The sequence below is a fragment of the Poromitra crassiceps genome, assembly GCF_964638095.1.
Source record: "Poromitra crassiceps genome assembly, chromosome: 9".
NCBI lineage: Eukaryota > Metazoa > Chordata > Actinopteri > Beryciformes > Melamphaidae > Poromitra > Poromitra crassiceps.
Window position 1 is genome coordinate 36047975 of NC_139630.1, and position 21108 is coordinate 36069082.

The following is a 21108-nucleotide window of genomic DNA, read 5'->3' on the forward strand; positions in this document are numbered from 1 at the left end:
TAAAAAATTGAAAAATGACCTTGGCCCACTTTGTACACAAATGACCACTCCGTGTCACCTGTCCCTATTCAAATAAACATTAAATGAAATGAAATGATCCTGTTTTTTTAAATGGTGTTTTGACACATTTCTCCCGCAACACACATTGCGGCTCCTTGCGATTTGAAAATGGCAGTAGGCCATATTGCTATTTCGATTAAATTCCAATGAATTGTGCAGCCCCCCTACCCCTAATCATCTGTAGCTGTCTAAATACAGAGTCCTGTCAGTCCATTGTGAACCACATGTTGATGAACGTCATGTCCTTCCCAGGTGATCAGCTGAAATAGCGCCCTCTCCAGGCAGCATGTCCATCAGCCCGGAGCAGGAGGCCCTAATTGGCCGGGTGTTTGAGGCCTACGTGACAGAGCAGCACCATGATGACATCCTGCAAATGATCACTGATCCTACAGAGGACAGCCATCGCCCCCTTGTGGTCAATGCCATGACGCTGTTTGAAGATAATATGGAGGTGATGCCAACTACTTTTTCCCTTTTTCATAAAGCATCATAAATAAAGATTTCAGCTCCATTTCCATAGAGTGCCAAAGTCATGCCCTCTTCCGGGTTCAGCATTGGACTCTACCCATGGGAGCATGGGATTTCATTCCCCATTCATTTTCCCATAGACATTTTGTAAAATGCCTATAAAGAATAGTTTTACTTAGTCAAACCAAACGATTCAGCTATATTTAGAATCAGGAGAGACCATAGAACATTTCACTCGAACCAACTATTTAAAAGTCTAGTACACCTATTTAACAATGTACTGTATGGGGGAAAAACAATTTGGATTTCTATATCAAAATTCAACCATGTTTTCTTCATGTAAAACAAAACAAAAATGTAAAGTGTGCTTACGTCCGCATCAGTTTCTAGTCCTGCCTACAGTCAACGTTTAGTACATAGAATCTATTTGCACTACTTATATGGTGTTCATCTCTAACTACTATCTCTGGCCACAGGTTGGTGACTATTTCAATGCCTATCCTGATGAGGTCCTGGCTATCTTTGATGAAGCTCTGCACAGAGCAGCCAACGCAGTGTCACAGACATGCAATAAATCTGGAGGACAAGAACGGCAGAAAGGAAAACCCATTCTTCATGTCCGCATCACAGGTCAGAGTCAAGTCAACTGAGACGTGGGCAATGTAGTGGCGATTTGTCCTCAATTAAACAATAAATAAAAATAACCATATTCAAAACCAAAGGCCACTGAGGCACCAGGGAATAACTTCTCTTACACACGGAAATAACTCAATTGTCCAGGCAGGTATAACAGTTCTGCAGATTAATTCACAATTTTTGCAAGCAAACAGACAAAGGATTGCCACCTCTCTTGCCCTGGTAAAAAACCATAAACTCCTCCTGGTGCCTTGACTGAGTCTACCTGCCTATGCCCATACAAGTAGATTCACCTGAGTGCACCCCAGCTGCCAGCACCTTCAAAATAAAAGCTGAATAAGTACTCAAATTAACCAAATAATGATACTAATTCAGCAAAAATATTCTACAAAACAAAAGAACTAAATACCAAAATAAATGTTTAACTTTTAAATATCAGATGTTGACAGATTCTTTCCCCCTCGCAAAACTCTGCATTGGCCCGCTGTCTTTCTCTCTCTCTCTCAAACACACAGGACAGCTGATTGATGATTGAGCGATATCAAGGCCAATCAGAGGCAGAGTAGAACGGGTTAGATGTCATTTTCAAGACACGTGATTGATTAAATGCATCGTGTTTAGTTGTGGGGGGGAGGCGGCATCCTCTCTTCGGAAAGTCAGCAGCCAGGAAAATCACACATCACAGCGAGAAGTGATGGTACCGTCAGGTCGCATCTGCTTCCAAAACACCTTGCCGCATCGGCAGCGGCCGTCAGACTGACAAAACGGCAGTCTGTGAAGCACTGGGGAGCAGGGCTGCATGTGTGACCAGGTTAAAGACCGCTAATATCAGCCACTATCACTAGTAACATTACACATCAAATGGCATCAAACAATTCCACCTTCTGCTTGACTTTTAACGTAACAGCCATACCACACTCACTGTAGACTGAGCAGCCCTTCACCGCGCTGCGGTACACCCCCACCACAACAATATCCACAACTATATCGTGCCAGATATAGCTTTAAGCTCATTTCTGTCTGTAAAACCAGTACAAAGTAGGATTTTGACACATTTTAACTTTTTCTACTTCACAACTGGTTTAACAGCCTAATCTGGTACAAACTGACAGTAATCTAAACCTGACATGACCCCTGCCATCTAGTGGCTATATTTATGTTTATTTGTTTATGTCCTTATTTTACTAAAGTCTGCAGTTTGGTGCTCCTCTTCTCCTTGTGTGTGCAGGTCTGCCAGTGTGTCCAGAGCTCACTAGAGACACCATCCCCAGGTCCAGAGACGTAGGTCACTTCCTGTCTGTCACCGGCACAGTTATACGCACCAGTGTTGCCAAGGTAAAGCCACTGCAGATATTTTTCTCTGTTGAATTCCTATAATTTTGCTAGATCTGGCATTCCCAACCTGTGGGCCACAAAGGTATTCCAAGTGGGCATTATGATTAGGGATGGGTCTGATCTAATATCGCTCGATCCACGTGCCGTGTCATGTGATCCAGTTTACATGGCTCGTGCTCAACAATGAGCCCAACATCACATGTCGCAGTATAAACAATAATAATGTAACAAACAATGATTAAGTTGAGTTTGACTTGAAATCAGTAACAAAAAAGTTTAGCCCATATGAATGAAAGCCTCTCCACCTCTCATAGGTCCTGGAGTACGAGCGTGATTACATGTGCACCAAGTGTCGGCATGTTTTCAGCATGCAAGCTGACCCGGACCAGTTCCATACCTTCTCACCACCCACGGCCTGCCTCGCTCCTGAGCCCTGCAGCTCCTACAGCTTCAGTTGTCTGTCTGGAGGAGCCCAGCCTGGGGCCTGCAGGGACTTCCAGGAGATCAAGATACAAGAGCAGGTAACTAATGCCTCTTTGTTTTTCATTCTCCTCTATACACCCATTTCACAGCAACAGTTTTGAGGTGGTAAAGCAGGAAGTAAGCACTTGTAGCACTTTCCAGGGGGCCTACATTGCACTTTAAACACTATATACTAGTGTTGCTGCTCCCCCCTCCACCTTCCTATGGTGTTTGCAGTGTTGCAGTAATGTATTACAATGCAGTATTGTCAAATCATGCTCTTTCCATTGTTGTTTTGTAATGTCTGAATGCATTAATTTATGTGCTTGTATTTGTATGTGAGCTCACTAAGACATATCCCAATCAACTTGTTGACATGGCAAATACATATTGAATCTTGAATCTTGAAGTAAAGCAGGTGTAACCAATACCATTAAGGATGGCTCCATTCCATTTAGGTGTTCCAGTCCCCAGCTATTAATATTATTGGTTACACCTGCTTTACTTCCTGCTTTGCCACCTCAAAACAGCTGCTGTGAAAAGGGCCTATTCACAGCAAGGATTACTGCATGTCATACACATTTTTCGGGCTATGATTCTCCTACTATTCTAATTGCTTAAACATTCAATACAATTCCAATACACAAGGTCCCACTTCGATTCAATTTCCGATTCGATGACAATATTATTTCAGTTACAATACCAATTTTGCTTGGATGAACAAGATTCTGAAAGAACTAATGCTGAAAATTATAGAAGGAACCGTCTAACCTGGTGCATTATTAAAATTATTGATGTTTACCAGATCTCGTTGCACTAAAAAACCAAACCACGCAAGTCTAACGGGGTTAAAGCTTCAAGTATCCACAGGAAAAGATTATATTAAAAGATCGATATTGGAATTTATGAATCAATATCAGTTCCTTCAAATCAATATCGATTCGTATGGTTTTTTTTTTTTTTTAACCAGCCCTAAATGGTATCTGCCAGTCCTACATTGGTCAAAATGGTATAGAGCTCAACACGTGACGTTCCGTGACGTATCCTGGTCCAGAAGACAATTCCCCATTCATTTTCTCCATAGACATTTGGAAAAATAATTTAAAAAAGTTTAAAAAAGTTTTAAGCCTGGAACCCTGAGTAATCATAAAACATTCTGCTTCTAGCCGCTTCTGCCCCCCATGGGGCAGTGGTGGCCTAAAGGTTAGAGAAGCAAGCTTGTGGCCGGAAGGGTGTCTGTTCAATCCCCGGGACCGGCAGGATAAGTCTGGGTGGGGAAAGTGACCACCACTGAGGTGCCCTTGAGCAAGGCCCTTGACCCCAACCGCTCCAGTGGAGCTGAGCAGTGGCTGGCCAGCACATCAGACTGTGGTTGTATTGGTAGCTTCCAGGTATGAATGTGTGTGTGAACAGAGCACTGAAAAAGAGAGCATTGCTCTCAGTGAGACTCCCCCTGTATAAATTAAGCTACCAAAAAAAAGCTGGGGGGGGGTTGCGAATTGAATTTTTGAATTTTTTCTCCGTTTTTATTTTTCGCTTGGTTCCAGGCCTAAAACTCGTTTATATAAGGTTTTTTCAAAATGTCTATGGAGAAAATGAATGGGGAATTATCTTACCGAAAGAGAATGGTCCGGAAGAGTCTTTCGGACCAGGAGACATCACAGAACGTCACGTGACTGTTGAGTTCTATTGCTGTAAGTAAGATTGTGTTCTTTCTCTGGTTAAATGAGGGTTAAAAATGAAATTGAAGAGATTCTCCTGCCCTTCCCCCAGGCCCAGAGACTGTTAGTGGGCAGTATTCCTCGCTCTATGGTGGTCATCTTGGAAGATGACCTGGTGGACAGTTGCAAATCTGGTAAGAGCTGTTTCATGCCATTAAAGGAGTTGTTTGCCACTGTTGGCTATTTCATTTCCACTGATCCTCTTATTTCTTTGGCTAGTTTCAAACAAAACATCACAGAGGTCCTTATTAGCTGCTCCTGTCGAAATGTGTGATTTAGAACACTATGTATTCTGTCATGTGCTTTTGTGTATGTTTATTTTTATTTATTTTTAATTATTTTCGATGACGTAAGTATTGTTTTTGACATAGACCTGACATTTTTTGTTTGTTTGTTTTGCTGCCTTCTTGGGCAGGTCAGCATTCTAAAAGGGATTTCTATCTTGCCTTTTTATCTGGTTAAATAAAGGTTAAATAAATAAAAATAGATCAATTACAATGCTCAGGGAGAGACGTCAACCACAAGTCAACAGTTCTGCTGCTGGGCACAGTCCCCGAAGCTCCAGGAGTAATGACCGCAGATGCAGCTACATATCAATCCCAGAGGAAGATTTGACTATTCTGTAACAACCGAGAGCACTCGCGCAATAACTAAGTGGGCACAATAGCCATTAGCAGCAACAAAGAAGCACAAATGTCTCTCCAGTAGGATACCAAACATCACTCTGGAACGAAAGTAAATGCAGTCGGGCACCAAGCGTGAGCAAATTATCTATTCGCCCAACATAGTCTAGTCTAGCGGAGGTAAAAAGCGTTCGTATGATATGAGGAGGTGAATCAAAATGCTTTCCACAAATAAAGCCAAATAGGAGCCAAGAGCGAGTGGCTGACACAGGTGTCAGGTGCAGAGTGGGAGAGATGAAGGTGCGTATTGCTGGAGATTCAAGTCGCTCACAGACCTCTCCTCAATAACTGTCTCCTGACATTTATGTTTTAGCTGCATTGTTTTTTTCATCAAAGCAATGTCGAGGAGATATTTGCTCATAATTGTCCGCAAATTCAGATAGATAGGAGCGTGCGTGTTGTCATGTGTTTCAATAATGAAAATGTCCTTACTGAGAATAACATGCATGCCTGTTGAATGCCGACCAACATATTCTTGCTGCAGTTGGCCTCTTAATGACAACACTGGGATAAAGATCGACTAATAGAGGCTATAAAGAATAGACTATAGAGAAATAAATGCATTCAAAACCTTTATTTAGGAAACCGTTATTTTATATAACATCCGTTTGTTTTTTGTTTGTCTTGTTTTGTTTTTTAAGTGTCCGGTAGATATTCAATATGGCCGGAATTCTGGAGCGTTGCCGGCCACATTGGCTGTCAGAAAAAAGTCTAGCGGAATCCCTGACTGCGACTTGTCAGTGAGCTTTCAAGTCACTCGTGACTCGAGATGATATTCATTCTCATGTGACGATGTTCACGATGATACGATTAATGGAAACTCACCACGATACAATTATTTTGAGTATTAATCACAATAGACGATAATATCTTATATTGTCCCACCCATATTCCCAGGAGATGATGTCACAGTGTACGGGGTGATGCACCAGCGCTGGAAGCCCTTATACGAGGACACTTGCTGTGACGTTGAGCTGGTCCTCAAAGCTAACAACATAGAAGTGAACAACCAGCAGACTACTGCTGCTCTACTGATGGATGACATCCACAAAGACTTCCAGGACTTCTGGCACAGCTACCAACATGACCCGATCGCAGGTATGGAAGAATTTTCACTGCAAATTCCTAACAGGATGGTTGTCCAGCAAAAAACAAAAATCTATCTTCTAAAAGCTGTATCATCACTAAGATCAACAAGTCTAAGAACCAACCAACCTTCTGCTCTTTTCAATTGTCACTGCCACATGGTGGCAGAATTTGTGGATTGGAAAGAATACATTCAGGATCACTGGAGGAAATCCCCTTGCTGCTTTTGACCTTGTCAATCTATTTCATGAATGGGAGGCCCTGAAGAGAACAAGAAAAAGGTGTTTTGTTCTAACTCGCGTAGAGGTACCTCAAAATCTGAGGGCCCCTCCTGCTAGACTATTGTATCTCAATGTTTTAGAGGCTTGCAATTTTTGTATGAACTTTACTTTATTGGGTTACTCACATTCTGACTATTTGGTGTAGACTAGTACAGCCACCTTGTCTTTCCCTCCCCAAATATGATGACCATCAGAGTGAGCATTCTTAACTTATAGGCTATTATGCCACTTATCCCCCATTCGGAATGACCTAATTTGGCTGTTTCAGAGAAGGGGTATGTCTAAAGAAACCTCATTTGCAATATATCTCCATACCAATCTGGGAACCCAGAGTCTATTTCGGCACGTATAGACTCTGGGACAGCCGTACCTTTTTTATTACAGTTGACTTAATGGGGCCTTCAAGGATTGGGGAATTTTCGGGGATATGCCCTTCCTGTCTGCCCATTACACCTAGTCCAAACTATAAAAATGCCCCTGCCTTGCACATTGAACAGCTATGTTATGTTTCAATTCAGGTTATCGTGTGTGTGATGTTATGTTTCAATTTGTGTGTGTGTGTGTGTGTGTGTGTGTGTGCGCGCGTGTGTAGGCAGGAACCAGGTCTTGCTGAGCCTGTGTCCGCAGGTTTTTGGCATGTATGTGGTGAAGCTGGCGGTGGCCATGGTGCTTGCTGGAGGCGTGCAGAGAACAGATCCTTCTGGAACAAAGATCAGGGGTCAGTATTCTAGCAATCTTGTTTCACATTATTTAAATTGACTAGATAAGTATCTCATTTCGACTTATAATATTGAGTATTCTGTTTTCTCAATCTCAACTAACTTATTTATGTAAAGCCAGGTCTGTGAGGTTCATATCAATCTTGGGGATTACAAAAAGTAGGAGATTTATACGAGCCAGATAGTGATGTCAGTGATGATGTCGTTTGAAGAAATAGCTGATAAATATAACATACCCCGCAAACAGCTCTTCAACTACTTACAAGTGAGAGACTTGATCAGAAAACAGCAAAGTCAATCACTAACCATCCCCACTATGTCAACAATAGAAGAGGTAATGATGATATACTGTTTAGTAGTATATCCCTACTCATGGGTCTTTAAAACAAGGTTATGAATTCTATTGCCAAAAAAAATAGAATCCAACCTCTGTGGGACTTCTCTATGTGCTCTATCTCTCCCCTCATTAGCTATGTGCTGTTTTGATGAGATGAGATAAGTTAAGATGATAAGATGGTGTGTTGGGATAGATCCATCTTTGGCACAGTTGATTGTTTTCTGTAAATGTTTCCATTCTACACAGCTATGCTACAGACAACAAGGTTTGGTCTTCCACATTAAATTGGCAGGGTGGCTCTGTAAGCTGGCAAATTAAATGAGTGTTACTTTGTGATGTCACCAAATCACGGAAGTCAAAACGACTCATTTGGAGGCACCTTTTCCTTACATGGCTGGTGTGGTTTTATCAGGGGACCATGTGCTTTGAGACTTCCATGATGTTTATATAGCACACCCAAGTCCTTTATAATCAAAGAAGCAAGGACATCTTGTTTTACACAGGACAAATTCCTCATTTGTAATTGGATTACTTACTGTGGCTATTAAAGTGAATCTTGAATCGTGATGTTGTCGTCTTCAGGTGAGTCTCATATGTTGCTGGTAGGAGATCCAGGCACAGGGAAGTCTCAGTTCCTGAAGTATGCAGCTAAGATCACACCTCGCTCTGTGCTCACAGCTGGGATTGGCTCCACAAGTGCAGGTATGCCCTCTGCAGACTAAAATGTGCAGGTACAAAGCCAGATGTATGACCCGCCCCTTGGCTGGCCAATTGATGATGTGTTGTAGGTAGCGTTGTGATGGTATGGATTTTTCATCACAACGGCCAGTTTTCCTGCAGTTTTGTAGGTCTGACAGTAGCAGCAGTGAATGACTTAATGGTCAAATGTGATGGTGATGATGTGTTGTACATCTGACAGTAGCAGCAGTAAAGGGTTTAATGGTAAAATGTGACTGTGCTGATGTGTTGTAGGTCTGACAGTAGCGGCAGTGAAGGATGGAGGTGACTGGCACCTGGAGGCAGGAGCTCTGGTGTTGTCAGATGGAGGTCTTTGCTGCATCGATGAGTTCAACAGCATCAAGGAGCACGACCGCACCAGCATCCACGAAGCCATGGAGCAACAGACCATCAGTGTGGCCAAAGCTGGGTACTACTACCTCACGCGCGGCCGCGCGCACACACACACACACACACACACACACACACACACACACACACACACACACACACACACACACACACAATGATTATGGAGAATAACAGTCCATTCTCTTTCTTTCTACAGGATGGTTTCTTAGAGGAACACTCTTTCTACAGTATGGTTTGTAAGCTGAAACACTGGTTTTCCTTTCTACAGGATGGTTTCTAAGCTGAACACTCATCTTTCTTTCTACAGTATGGTTTCTAAGCTGAACACTCATCTTTCTTTCTACAGGATGGTTTCTAAGCTGAACACTCATCTTTCTTTCTACAGGATGGTTTCTAAGCTGAACACTCATCTTTCTTTCTACAGGATGGTTTCTAAGCTGAACACTCGTCTTTCTTTCTACAGGATGGTTTCTAAGCTGAACACTCGTCTTTCTTTCTACAGGATGGTTTCTAAGCTGAACACTCGTCTTTCTTTCTACAGGATGGTTTCTAAGCTGAACACTCGTCTTTCTTTCTACAGGATGGTTTGTAAGCTGAACACTCACCTTTCTTTCTACAGGATGGTTTCTAAGCTGAACACTCATCTTTCTTTCTACAGGATGGTTTCTAAGCTGAACACTCGTCTTTCTTTCTACAGGATGGTTTGTAAGCTGAACACTCGTACCACCATTCTGGCTGCCACCAACCCTAAAGGCCAGTATGACCCCAATATGCCGGTGTCTGTGAATGTGGCTCTTGCCAGCCCTTTGCTTAGCCGCTTTGACCTGGTTTTGGTTCTACTGGACACCAGAAACCCAGAGTGGGATTCCATCATCTCCTCCTTCATTCTGGAGGAGAAAGGTAGGAACTCTTTGCACCTCAATGGATTGTTGTTGTTTTGCTTTTAGCTGTGGCCAGCAGGGCCACAGATCTATAAGTCACTGTTGGTTGGTCCACATAACATTTACCCTTTTGTGGGCACAGTTTTCGCCTTATGAGGCTGAAATTTGGCATGGAGGTTGTATATAATGCAGTATTGTATATTGAGGTAGTAATCAAAATATATACAGTACTGTATATTGAGGTAGTAATCAAAATATAAAAGTCTGCACTCTGGAGCATACTTAAGACTTAGAGGAGTTTTATTGATAAAGTTATCAATAAAACTCCTCTAAGTCTTAACACGTTGACTGCCATTTTTTTTTTTTGACGGTGCTACGTGGATCAATGCCCCCCGCGTCTCCTATGGAGATATTGGAAGTATTGAATGTGTATAATCTATTTTACCGACCAGCTAGGTGGCGACGGTGCCCTCCCGACAGAGAGAAAGTCAACCAAAAGCAGCCGCCTCCCGCGGCTGCTTCCTCCATTCTCAAGGAAATGGCTTGCCGATTTTACAGTCATCAGTCACCAGACTCGCCGCTCTCGGGCCGCGCCAGCAGCAGCACACGGGGGATTGCAAATTTGCATAAGCCTAGAGTCGCACGGGGCTTCATCGGGGCTCTCAAACCCAAGAGACGAGTGAGACCTATCCACACTCGCTGCCAGGGAGGGAGGCTGCTCAAACTCGCTGCCAGGGAGGGAGGCTGCTCGAACTCGCAGCAGCAGCAGACCACTCGCTTGTGACAAACGCAGGCTGAAAGCCACTAGACACGCCCACGGAGGGAGGAGTTGAAGGAGAGGGCGTTCGGAACTATATTGTTTGGATGTCTGATCTCTCACTGATGCCAAAAATAAATGGTTAAAGTGACTGTTCTGCCTGTTTGATTGAATTTCACAAAACTGCGATTATCTCAGCTTCCTGTCTCAGACACTGAAACCATGCTGTACTCAACGGCTAATATCTACATACTACTAACTCTACAAACTAACTCTTTTAGACAGAGAAAGCACACATTCTATTAGTACTTTTCTGAACTTTGTGTTCACAAACTCCAAGCAGAAAAGAATCCTCGGCTCTTTTAAAATGAGCCAGAATCCTCAAAAAACGGCCTGGCAGAAGCTACCTACAGCAAAAAAAAAACGGCTGGCAGTCAATGTGTTAAGTATGCTCCAGAGTGCAGACTTTTTCCTTTTCAACGTATAGCCTTGTTAGTCTAGCACCTGGTTTGCATAGTGGATGTGCAGACGCTTCTCTCTACTATAGTAATCAAAATATATACAGCAATGTGCATTTTGGGGACACATCGCCCCCAATATTCAAGTATTCTCAAAATACAGCGTGGCGGCGCTGTGACCCACAATTGCTCGTGTTGCTCGAGCTGCCCAACCCCATGACACAACACACACACACACACACACACACACACTTTCACTCACTGAGTGCGGTTACACAAACTCTACCAGTCCTACTTATAGCCTCTGCAGGGAAGCATTTATGACTGTCTGCATAAGCATGCAAAATGTCTAGTTGTTATAAAACAAGACACCTATCTCAGCACACTAAAATTGAGAGGAAACCGTGCAGCGTGGCGAGCACGATTGCTCAACTGCCCCTGCGTAAAGTGCAGGCCAGTTGAGCAAGTGATGCGGGCGAGGCTGCGCATGTGAGCCCTGTGCAACCGCTGCGTCTGCAAGACGGCGAAGCGGGCGAGACCTCGAGGGGAATGAGGTACGGCAGAAATTAGCGATGAGGAGAGGAAGGAGGATGAGGCACTGTAGGCTAAAAAGGAGTGCCCTGTTTCTATTTCTAATAACGGCGTGGCCTATCGGATGACCCCCACCCCCCACCCCAAAGTCTATAAATCCCCCCTATCTGAAGTAAAGAACATAAGCTGGGAATTCCCCCCCAGTTTGCAAAATGAATTTTAGGCCCTGACCTAGTTAGTAAGTAAGAAAATAACTTTGAACGTCACAGAGAGCCCTCAACGCCGTTGCCTGCTATAACCAACAGGCTTGTCAACGCTTTCAAGTCTTTCAACCTAGCCTTGGTTGTGGTTTCTATATTGTTGTCTTCAACTATTGATGTGACCGCTACGCTGCATACTTGCACTAAGTCAAATTCCTCGTTTGTAATCTGATTACTTACTGTGGCTATTAAAGTGAATCTACGTAAATGTGAATAAGATACGTTGCATTGTTGAGAGTACAGTCTTATCTTCATCCTAGGAGTGCCTGGTGTGTCTTCATCGCTGTGGTCCATGGAGAAGATGAGGGCTTATTTCTGCGTGATCAAACGGCTGCAGCCTGAGGTGTCTGAGGAGGCTAACAGCGTGCTGGCCTCTTACTACCAGCTGCAGAGACAGAGTGACGGCCGCAACGCAGCTCGCACCACCATCCGCATGTTAGAGAGCCTCAGCAGACTGGCCGAAGGTATGCCTCATCTCAATTCACTGCCTGTTCCGCAAAGCATGTACCATCATACATGACCCAGACCACCCACTCTACCAGCACTTCACCCTCCTTTTAAGTTTTGTACCAACATCCATACGAACTCTAAATATGTAACCTATACACTCAAGTTACTATTGGCCCATTTCCACCGCTGGTATTAGCACGGCCCTGCCCAGCCAATACAACAGGAGAGACCACATAACATGTCACTCAGACCAAAACGTTAGAAAATCACGGATTTAAAGAAAATATTTTTTGTTTTGTTTTGGTCCGAGTGATATGTTCTATGGTCTCTGCCGATTCTAAATATAGCTGAACCGTTTGGTTTGACGAAGTACAACTATTTTTTATAAGCATTTTACGAAAATGTCCATGGGAAAATGAAAATCTCTGGTACAGTGCTGAAGCAGGAAGTAGGCGGTCACTTTGCCTCTCTATTCTCTCTGCCGCACTAAATGCCTGTGCGTTCGGTGCAAACCTCCAAATAGGCGTGTCTAAGTCAAGAATTATTCACAGGTGTGGCCTGACAATGCCTAGGCGTTACAGCAATCAAATCAGATTCCCCTCTCGTATCTTTAATACCGTTTGCGCAATGCATGCTGCAATTCTTTCCATGCATAATTTGGACATCTCACAACAACAATCGCATCATACACCCGTTAAAAACATCTGTGATTTGCAGCTTTTAATTGATGCAATTCTGGTTCTTTGGTTGACTGGAAAATAGAAACGTGTTTGCAACGGGGAGACAGGGACATTTGATTGACAATAATATTGCAAGTAGGCAACAATGTCCAAGTTTCCTCAATTCATTTCCCATTTTCAGGCTCCACCTGGGCCCATCTTGAACTAACATCTCTTTCTAAAAAATAAAAAATAAAATCCTTCTCAATCTACTTTCTACAGGTGCTGCTCTATACCTTCAAAAGTTGCAGCTGTCTTAGATTGTGTTGCAAAGTTGATTTCTCTACTGTTGACAAAATGTGATATTGTAAGTTGTTTTGGATAAAAGCGTAATGACGTAATGTAATATTTCCTGTCCAGCCCATGCGAAGCTGATGTACAGAGAGACAGTCACCATCGAGGATGCTGTGATAGCCGTTTGTCTCATGGAGTGCTCAATGCAGGTGAGTCAAAACACAAACACAACATACTCACATACAGGCAGGGGGCCCTATCTTGTGCCCGGTGCAAGGGCAGGGGCAAGCGTTGTTATTGGTAGTTTTTAGCACTCAAAATCGCCCTTTTTTCTCTTAATTACTACTTCTTGTTCGTCCATCATAGTTGATGATGACCATGGCACGTCTCATTTCGTTTGGTTTTGGTGAGTGCACAGATGACTGAACAGACCAATCTGAGCCCGGAATTATCTGTGGCACACTGGACAGGTCAGGGAGATTGTAGAGCTCTGAGGTGCAGCCACACGTCCCTCCTTGGCAGATTTGCACTGCTGCCTCTTCAATATGGCACATGAGCTTCTCCTGCCCTCACAGAGGACCGCACCTTCCTGGACTTTTCTTCTCCAGGTAGGTCGGTTCTGAGCTACGGTTTCCCAGCTTTTCAGGTCAAAACCAAAGCTCTTCAAAGACGCTTTCAGGGTGTCCTTGCTATTTTGGGCCACCTTGCGCTCGCTTGCCATTTTTAAGCTCGCCAAAGAAGATTTTTTTGGCAATCTTGTTTCGGGCATTCTGGTCACATGGCCAATCTATCTGAGCTGTGCGTTTGCAAGCAGGGTGGGAATGTTGGCCTTGCTGAGGACTTCAGTGTCAGGGATTCTGTCCTGCCACTTGATCTTCAGCAGTTTCCTTAGACAGCTCAGGTGGAGATGGTTTAATTTCCTGCCGCTGGTAGACTGTCCAGGCTTCACACCCATATAGGAGAGTTGGTAATATGACAAATTGAGAGATTTATGAGAGTAATATGACAGCCTGGTAGACCTTTGGTTTTGTCTCCTGCTTGATGCCATTTCTCTCCCATACTGAGTCATGTAGACGTCCAAAAGCTGTACTAGCCTTGGCAACCCTGATGTTAACTTCATCATCTATGTGCACAGCACGAGATAAGAGTACTCCCGAGGTAAGTGAACTTAATTACTATAACAGTACTCATTATGGAGAGAGTGTAGAGCAGAATCCAGGCTTTAATCTAGTGCTGAAAGTTCCCACCTTCTGGAAATATCCTGAACGCAGCAGACAGCATAGAACAGAAGTCTTCGGACCAGTGCTAAAAGTTCCCACGCTCTGAAAACACCCTGAACGCAGCAAACGTCACAAAACAAAACTCTTCAATCCAGTGTGCTGAAAGTTCACACCTTGAACGCAGCAAAAGAAAAAAAAAATCATCAGTTCAGTGTTGAAAGTTCCCACATTCTAGAACCACCCAAACGCACCACTGGTTGCAGTCTATTATGGTGGAAGAAAGAACTTACCCTGATGAGTCGGTGTGTTGTAGTCTCTGACTGAGGAAGCGATCCGCCGTCTCTGGGTTGTCGAAGATCCGTGTTTCTCCATCCACTGTTACAAGAAAGTGTGCTGGGTGTAAAAAGCGATAACGGAGGTTGCCCTGCATCTCTTCCAGACATCAAACTCTCTGCATCTGGTAAGCACCTCCGCCGTCAGGTCAGTGTAGTTAAAAACTTTCCATTGTGATTTGTGAGATTTTTGAGCTGCTAGCTTTAGGATAAGCTCCCGGCTTTGGTAGTAGTGCAGCCCAACAATGAAGGCTGGTTTAGGGGCCAAGGAGCGGTGAGCTCTGTCCACCAGTACTTTGTCAGAGAAATGATCAGCTCCCAGTATCGCATCAGAGATGAACTCAATCGACTTTCCTTTCTCCGTGCCCTCTGCAATCCCGATAACCCTGATATTCTGGCGTCTCCATCATGATTCGAGGTCATCCAGCTTCTTGTGCTGCTCATTGTATCCGTCCTGAAGAGCCTTGCAGAGCGACTCTAGGGAAGCTAGCATGTGCACTCACACATGAATTTAGTCTCTACAGTTTTCTGTAAGGCTGAGATTGCACCCATAAGCTGTGCCGTGTAGGGATTGTCTCATTCGAGGTCTCTGAGCCAGCATCACTTAGCTACGCAGCTAGCAACCCCTCGTTAGCCGTAGTTGGGTTGACGTTTTCAGGCGTTACATTCCCATTTTTACCACCTTCTGTTTCTAATTGTTCGCCATTGTCTTATCAGTGTCTTGGTGCGTGATGTGAGCAATGAAAGTAATAATAATAATTATTTATTTATTTTATATAGCGCTTTTCAAAACCCAAAGACGCTTAACAGTAAAACAAAAAGACAAGCAACAGAAACAGGCAACAGATACAGGGAACAGATACAGGGAACAGGTACAAATAACAGTGGCGGTTCAGGGCAAGGTTGTATGGAGAAGCAGAGGAGAGGAAGAGAACAGGAGGGAGGGGCAGCGGGGGGGGGGGTGGAGGGAGATGGTTTGGAGGAGGTGGTCAGGGGTGGGGGAGGTTGTAAGCTTGGGAGAACAGATAGGTTTTAAGTCGGGTTTTGAAAGTGGGGAGTGAGGGAGAGTCTCGGACGGTCTAGGGGAGGGAGTTCCAAAGTCGGGGTGCGGCGCGGGAGAAAGCACGGTCACCAAAGGTTTTGAGTCTGGATGGGGGGATGATGAGGGTGGCAGTAGAAGAGGATCGGAGTGTATGGGAGGGGCGATGGGGGATGAGGAGGTCAGTCAGGTAGGGGGTGCTAGGCTGTGGAGGGCTTTGAAGGTGAGGAGGAGTAGTTTGAAGTCGATACGTTGCTTGACGGGGACCCAGTGGAGAGAGTGGAGGACAGGGGTGATGTGATCGCGGGACCGGGTGTGAGTGAGCAGGCGGGCAGCTGAGTTTTGAACCATCTGGAGTCTATGGAGAGAATGGGAGGTGATGCCGGTGAGGAGGGAGTTGCAATAGTCGAGGCGGGAGGAGATGGAGGCATGGATGAGGGATTGAGCAGCAGGGGGGGGAGAGGCAGTGTCTGACTTTGGCGATATTGCGGAGATGGAAATATGAGGTTTTGACAACAGAGCTGACGTGGGGATCGAAGGAGAGGGTGGGGTCCAGGATGAAACCAAGGTTGCGAGCCAGGGGGGAGGGGGTGATGGTGGAGTAGTCAATGGTGAGGGTGATGGGTCCGGTTTTATTGAGTAGCGATTGAAGGGGGAAAAACCCAGAATTAGCTGAAGTTAGAGCGGAGCCACTCAAAAACACTAAAAACGCTAGCCACGTCCCTTTGGTATCGCCATTTTTTAAACGATACCCAGCCTTAATCAGGTGTACAGATATTGACACATTGTACTCTGATGATACTCGTACTCATAAAAAGTACATTATCTGTACCCGATACTTGTTTCATCAGAGTACTCAGTTCAACTATATGGTTCCTTCCTGCTCTTAGGGCGGTACTCTGCTGGGAGATGTCAACGCCTTGCATACCTCATTTCCTGTTGACCCCACTCAGCAGTATCAGACTCAGTGTGGGATCGTGCTGGAAGGCCTGAGGCTGCCAAAACTGCTTCAAAAGGAAATGGACAGACTGGCCAGGTCAGTAACTCTGTTCAACTTCTCTGAGCTCCAAATTGGTCTATAGATGTGATTAATAGCTTATAGTTAGGTGTGATGATTGATTGTTTACCTATGATATTGATATCTAAAATTAATGTTGTGGTTAAATAAAGCTTGTGTCATACATTCTATGAGCCTCCATTGATTATTCCTGCATATAGACAGTAGACACGTTAACTGTGATTGGCAGTGAAGAAGCCCAGTACAGACTTTAACCTTCTGAATGTATAAATACAATTATTACTCGAGACTGATTTGATGTGGTTTGGTGTCGATAAGTCATAACCAGACTGATAGACAGTTGCATGAGCCTTATCTCATGCTGGTGCCCCTAATTTATAGAGAATTACCATATTTTCTGACCAATTTCGTAATTGTATGAATATTAATAATTGATCAATTATTAATAATCATATCAATAACCAAACCAGCTCCTTAACCCCAACAGGAGGTAGAAAAGAAAAACAAAATTGTGGATTTCCCCCCCCAAACCCAGTCCTAGTAAATGTGTTACTGATCACCGTCTGTATCTGTATGTCCCCTAGGCTGAAGAGCAATGTCCCAGGCTCTTGTCCTCCAGTTCCAGAGACGCCCCGGTCTGACCCTCCAAACAATAACCACCAGCATCAACTCACCCGGTCTGACCCTCCAAACAATAACCACCAGCATCAACTCACAGACACGAGCTCCATCAGCAGCCATAATATCAGCACATCTCACCTTACGGCAGATGAGGCCACAGTGGAGAGCGGCTTGGACTGGTTCCACTCACTGACCGTCAGCCCAGACATCACCTCAACACAAGAAGATGTCACGAGACGACCAAACAACGCACACTCAGGTTGCTCAGAAATATCCACAGCACCTGACAAACTCAACAGTCAAACTGCAAAGGAAATTATTGTTCAGCATCCTGTTGAGCTGCCGGTAAGTGACAATTGGTCAATATTATTCAGTTCAGATCAGGTCCCTGGTAAAACTGTCGCCCCTGTTTCAGGAGAAGAGAGGGGAAAAAATGATGAGGATAGAAGAAGAATAGAAACAAAATGTAAAACTCCAAAGAAAAGGAAGCGGTGTGAGACAGACGGAGAAAAAGATAGTCATACAATTTCACTATCATCAGATCCAGAGCCAGCAGGTTCTGTATTGCAGAAAGTCTCCAAGAAGCTGAGAGACAAACGCCTCAGGGAGCTGGAGAGGAGTCCTCATCAGTGCCACAAAGAGGGAGGACAAATGGGAGAGGTAGGAATTAAAATCAGGAAAGATGTGATAGCTCCCCATGCTAGCAGCACGACATCGGCAGGAAAGAACCGCACCTCAAAGAACAGAGGTCAGAAGGATCTCTCTGGGGAGGAAGGCCAACTTGAGAGTGAAGACTGCAGGGTTGGGACTAAGAAAGCTGCTGCTGGGGATTGCCAGGTGGCAGCTGAAGCCGACACAGGGAGAGGTCTGCACGCAAAGTTCTCAGCTGAAGCCGACACAGGGAGAGGTCTGCACGCAAAGTTCTCAGCTGAAGCCGACACAGGGAGAGGTCTGCACACAACGTTCTCAGGCTTCACATTCAAGCCAAGGGAGAAGATGATCCACAACCAGGACCCTCAAACCAGCTCGGGTTTAAACGCACACGGAACATATCTCCACAGTGACCGCAGCATAAAAGCCCCAAATAGCAAATGCAAGCCAGTTAATCACGACTCAGCCGTCTCACCCACAGTCACATCATGTAGACCAGAGAAGGGTAAGAGTGAGAAGAGTCAGCGGCATTACCCAAATTCACCTATAGGTGGCAGCAGGAAAAATCAAGTTCAACGTGTCGGTGAGGAGAGAGAGAGTGCTCCTGATGTAGGAGGTAAGATAAGGGAAGGCAATCATTTAAGTAAGAATGTTTTTTCCTTTGAAAAGGAGGATTCAGGAGAAAAGAAAGGATTGTGTAGTATAAACACGAGTGATGACACAGAACAGAAACATCAACAAGTAACCAAAGTCAGTAACACAGAGGATACTAGACTAGATACCTTTGCTTACACCAATCCTCCTAATCCAAGCACTTCCAATGATTGTCCACAAACTGCCACCTCTGGCCAGACTAAGTCCATGGTGGCCTCTTCCACCATGGCCAAACTCTCCAGATTTTCTTTCATGGCTTCCACAGACCCGAAGCCTACAGCGAAAGGAGAAAAAACAACACCCACTGCTCCCTCTCAAGTCCAAAAAAGTCAATCTAACTCAAGCAGTAATGAATGGTCAAGTTCTCAAAAAGTGAAAACTATAAATGACCCTGAACAGAGTGCTTTCACTACCATCAGATGTCCCTCCGCCCTTGAAGGACAACAAGGCAAGTCTCTAGCCACATTGAGCAAAGTAATGGGGGCACTGCCACCCCCCCACACACAGAGCTCAGAGCTCATATCATCAGCATGCCGAAACCAAGTGACACCAGGCACAAAGTCAACTAAAACTCTGTCCAGTGACAGTGACACAACGGTCAAACTTAAAAAGAGGAAGTGTTTTGAACTAGGCCCTCCACCAGGTGGTGCTCTTCTTGGTTCCAAGGGCCCATCTGGACTGTCTCTGTTCAGCTTTGAAGATGTAAATGATCATGTTTTCAATATGGAGTGGGACCAATAGGCTGGGAAGAACGCTAACGTCTAACACACAAAGTATATATTGTCCAACACGTCCTCCAACTCATGCTCCATGAGGTCGTAATACTGCATACATATATACATATATATATATCTATATATACATATATATATATCTATATCTATATATATGTATATATGTTAAGGTTTAGAATGACCTAAAACCACATTATGGGTATTTACATCCAAATCAGGTGAACGGTGTAGGAATTACATTACATTTTAAGGGACCAAAATTACGGGCAATATTATCTGCTCAATTTCGTCAAATGCTTCAGAACCCATTGGACAATTGGATTATTGTTAGTTTGTCCAATTATTTTGGTCCCTTAAAATGGAATGTAATTTCTACACCGTTCACCTGATTTGGATGCGTTTCATTTCAAGTCCATTGTGGTGGTGTACAGAGCCAGAATCATGAAGATTGTGTCCAATGTCCAAATATGTGGACCTAACTGTATAAAACAACGGTGGCCAAACTTTTTTGCTTGTGAGCCACATACAGAAAATATAAGGAGCCGCAGGCCAAATAATATTAAGCACGACCGTTTTTGACCAGTTACACCGAAAGAAAAAAAGGTTTTTAGACCAGAAAACCCTTTCCCATCAAAAATTCATTTTCTATGCTACCTGAGTATGACACATAGTAGTTTATTGATGTGCTCACCTATTACAATGACTGAGTATTTCTGTATCTTTTTACATTTTCTTTTCAATTTATGTACTACAGGTTAAGACAAAAAATAAAAGCAAAAAAATATATAATTTTCCATCTTTTTTCCTGCATTTATTTTTTGTTTTTGCTGAAATGTTATATGGTCCCTCACGGTTCTCTGGAAGCCTGGTTGGCTTGGTTCAAGCCTTAAAACTCGATATATAAGGATTTTTCGAAATGTCTGGAGAAAATGAATGGGGAATTCACTTCTGGGGCAAGAAATGTCACATGACTGTTGAGCTCTATACTGGTGCAAGGAACACCGATGGGGAGGTGACCTCTTATGTGTCGGTGTTCACACCGCTTAGCACCTCCATGAATTAAGGGCTGGGGGGCACCTGTCTGGGGCAATCAGTCGGCGGGGAGCCCAGATGTGCTTATGTTCATCTGTGGTTTTCTCCTCTTCTCTTACCAAACAGAAGCGCTTCTCGCTCCTTCTGAAGCACATCCGTGGCAGGTCAGAGTTGACTCAGTCTGTTATGTTGTGTAGCTTAGCAGCATGCTTAGTATAGATATGATCTGATTTCAAGATTATGGACGAGATTATGGACGATTCAATTCAATTGCCGCTCATATGGAATAAGGCCATATATCGATTACAAACAGCAGCGGGAGGTGTTATCTATGTGACGGACACTCGGACAGCAAACACAGCAGGCTGTCGGCAGCACGGAGGTTCGTTACATAGCTAATTCATGTTCTCATAATTATATAACAGCCATAATGAACCTCGACGTGACAGAAAATACGTTATTTACAGTGTGAACGACATATGCCCCATTTACGCCTGTTTTGGCCAGTTCCAGGACTCTACTTGGATCTGAATATCTTCTAGGGGGATCAGAATGAAACCAAAGTTATTTGGGTGAGTAAAACAACATATTTTAAGCTGAAATAAGGTCGGATGTAAAAAAACAGGAATTCTCCTTTAAC

The 21108-nt window shown here is 44.1% G+C and overlaps 1 protein-coding gene across 1 annotated transcript; it reads left to right on the forward strand.

The window, feature by feature from the left end:
* Positions 1-346: 346 nt before the first annotated feature.
* Positions 347-19162, forward strand: mcm9 (minichromosome maintenance 9 homologous recombination repair factor; the record flags this gene model as incomplete). The annotated part of the gene is made up of 16 exons (XM_083642963.1): positions 347-511; positions 1005-1158; positions 2393-2499; positions 2814-3020; positions 4735-4816; positions 6263-6463; positions 7325-7450; positions 8371-8490; positions 8761-8935; positions 9575-9777; positions 12025-12228; positions 13294-13376; positions 16649-16794; positions 17361-17742; positions 17968-18553; positions 19122-19162. The coding sequence occupies 16 exons, from the start codon at positions 347-349 to the stop codon at positions 19160-19162; spliced, it is 2982 nt and encodes a 993-aa protein (XP_083499089.1).
* Between the last annotated feature and the right edge of the window lie 1946 nt (positions 19163-21108).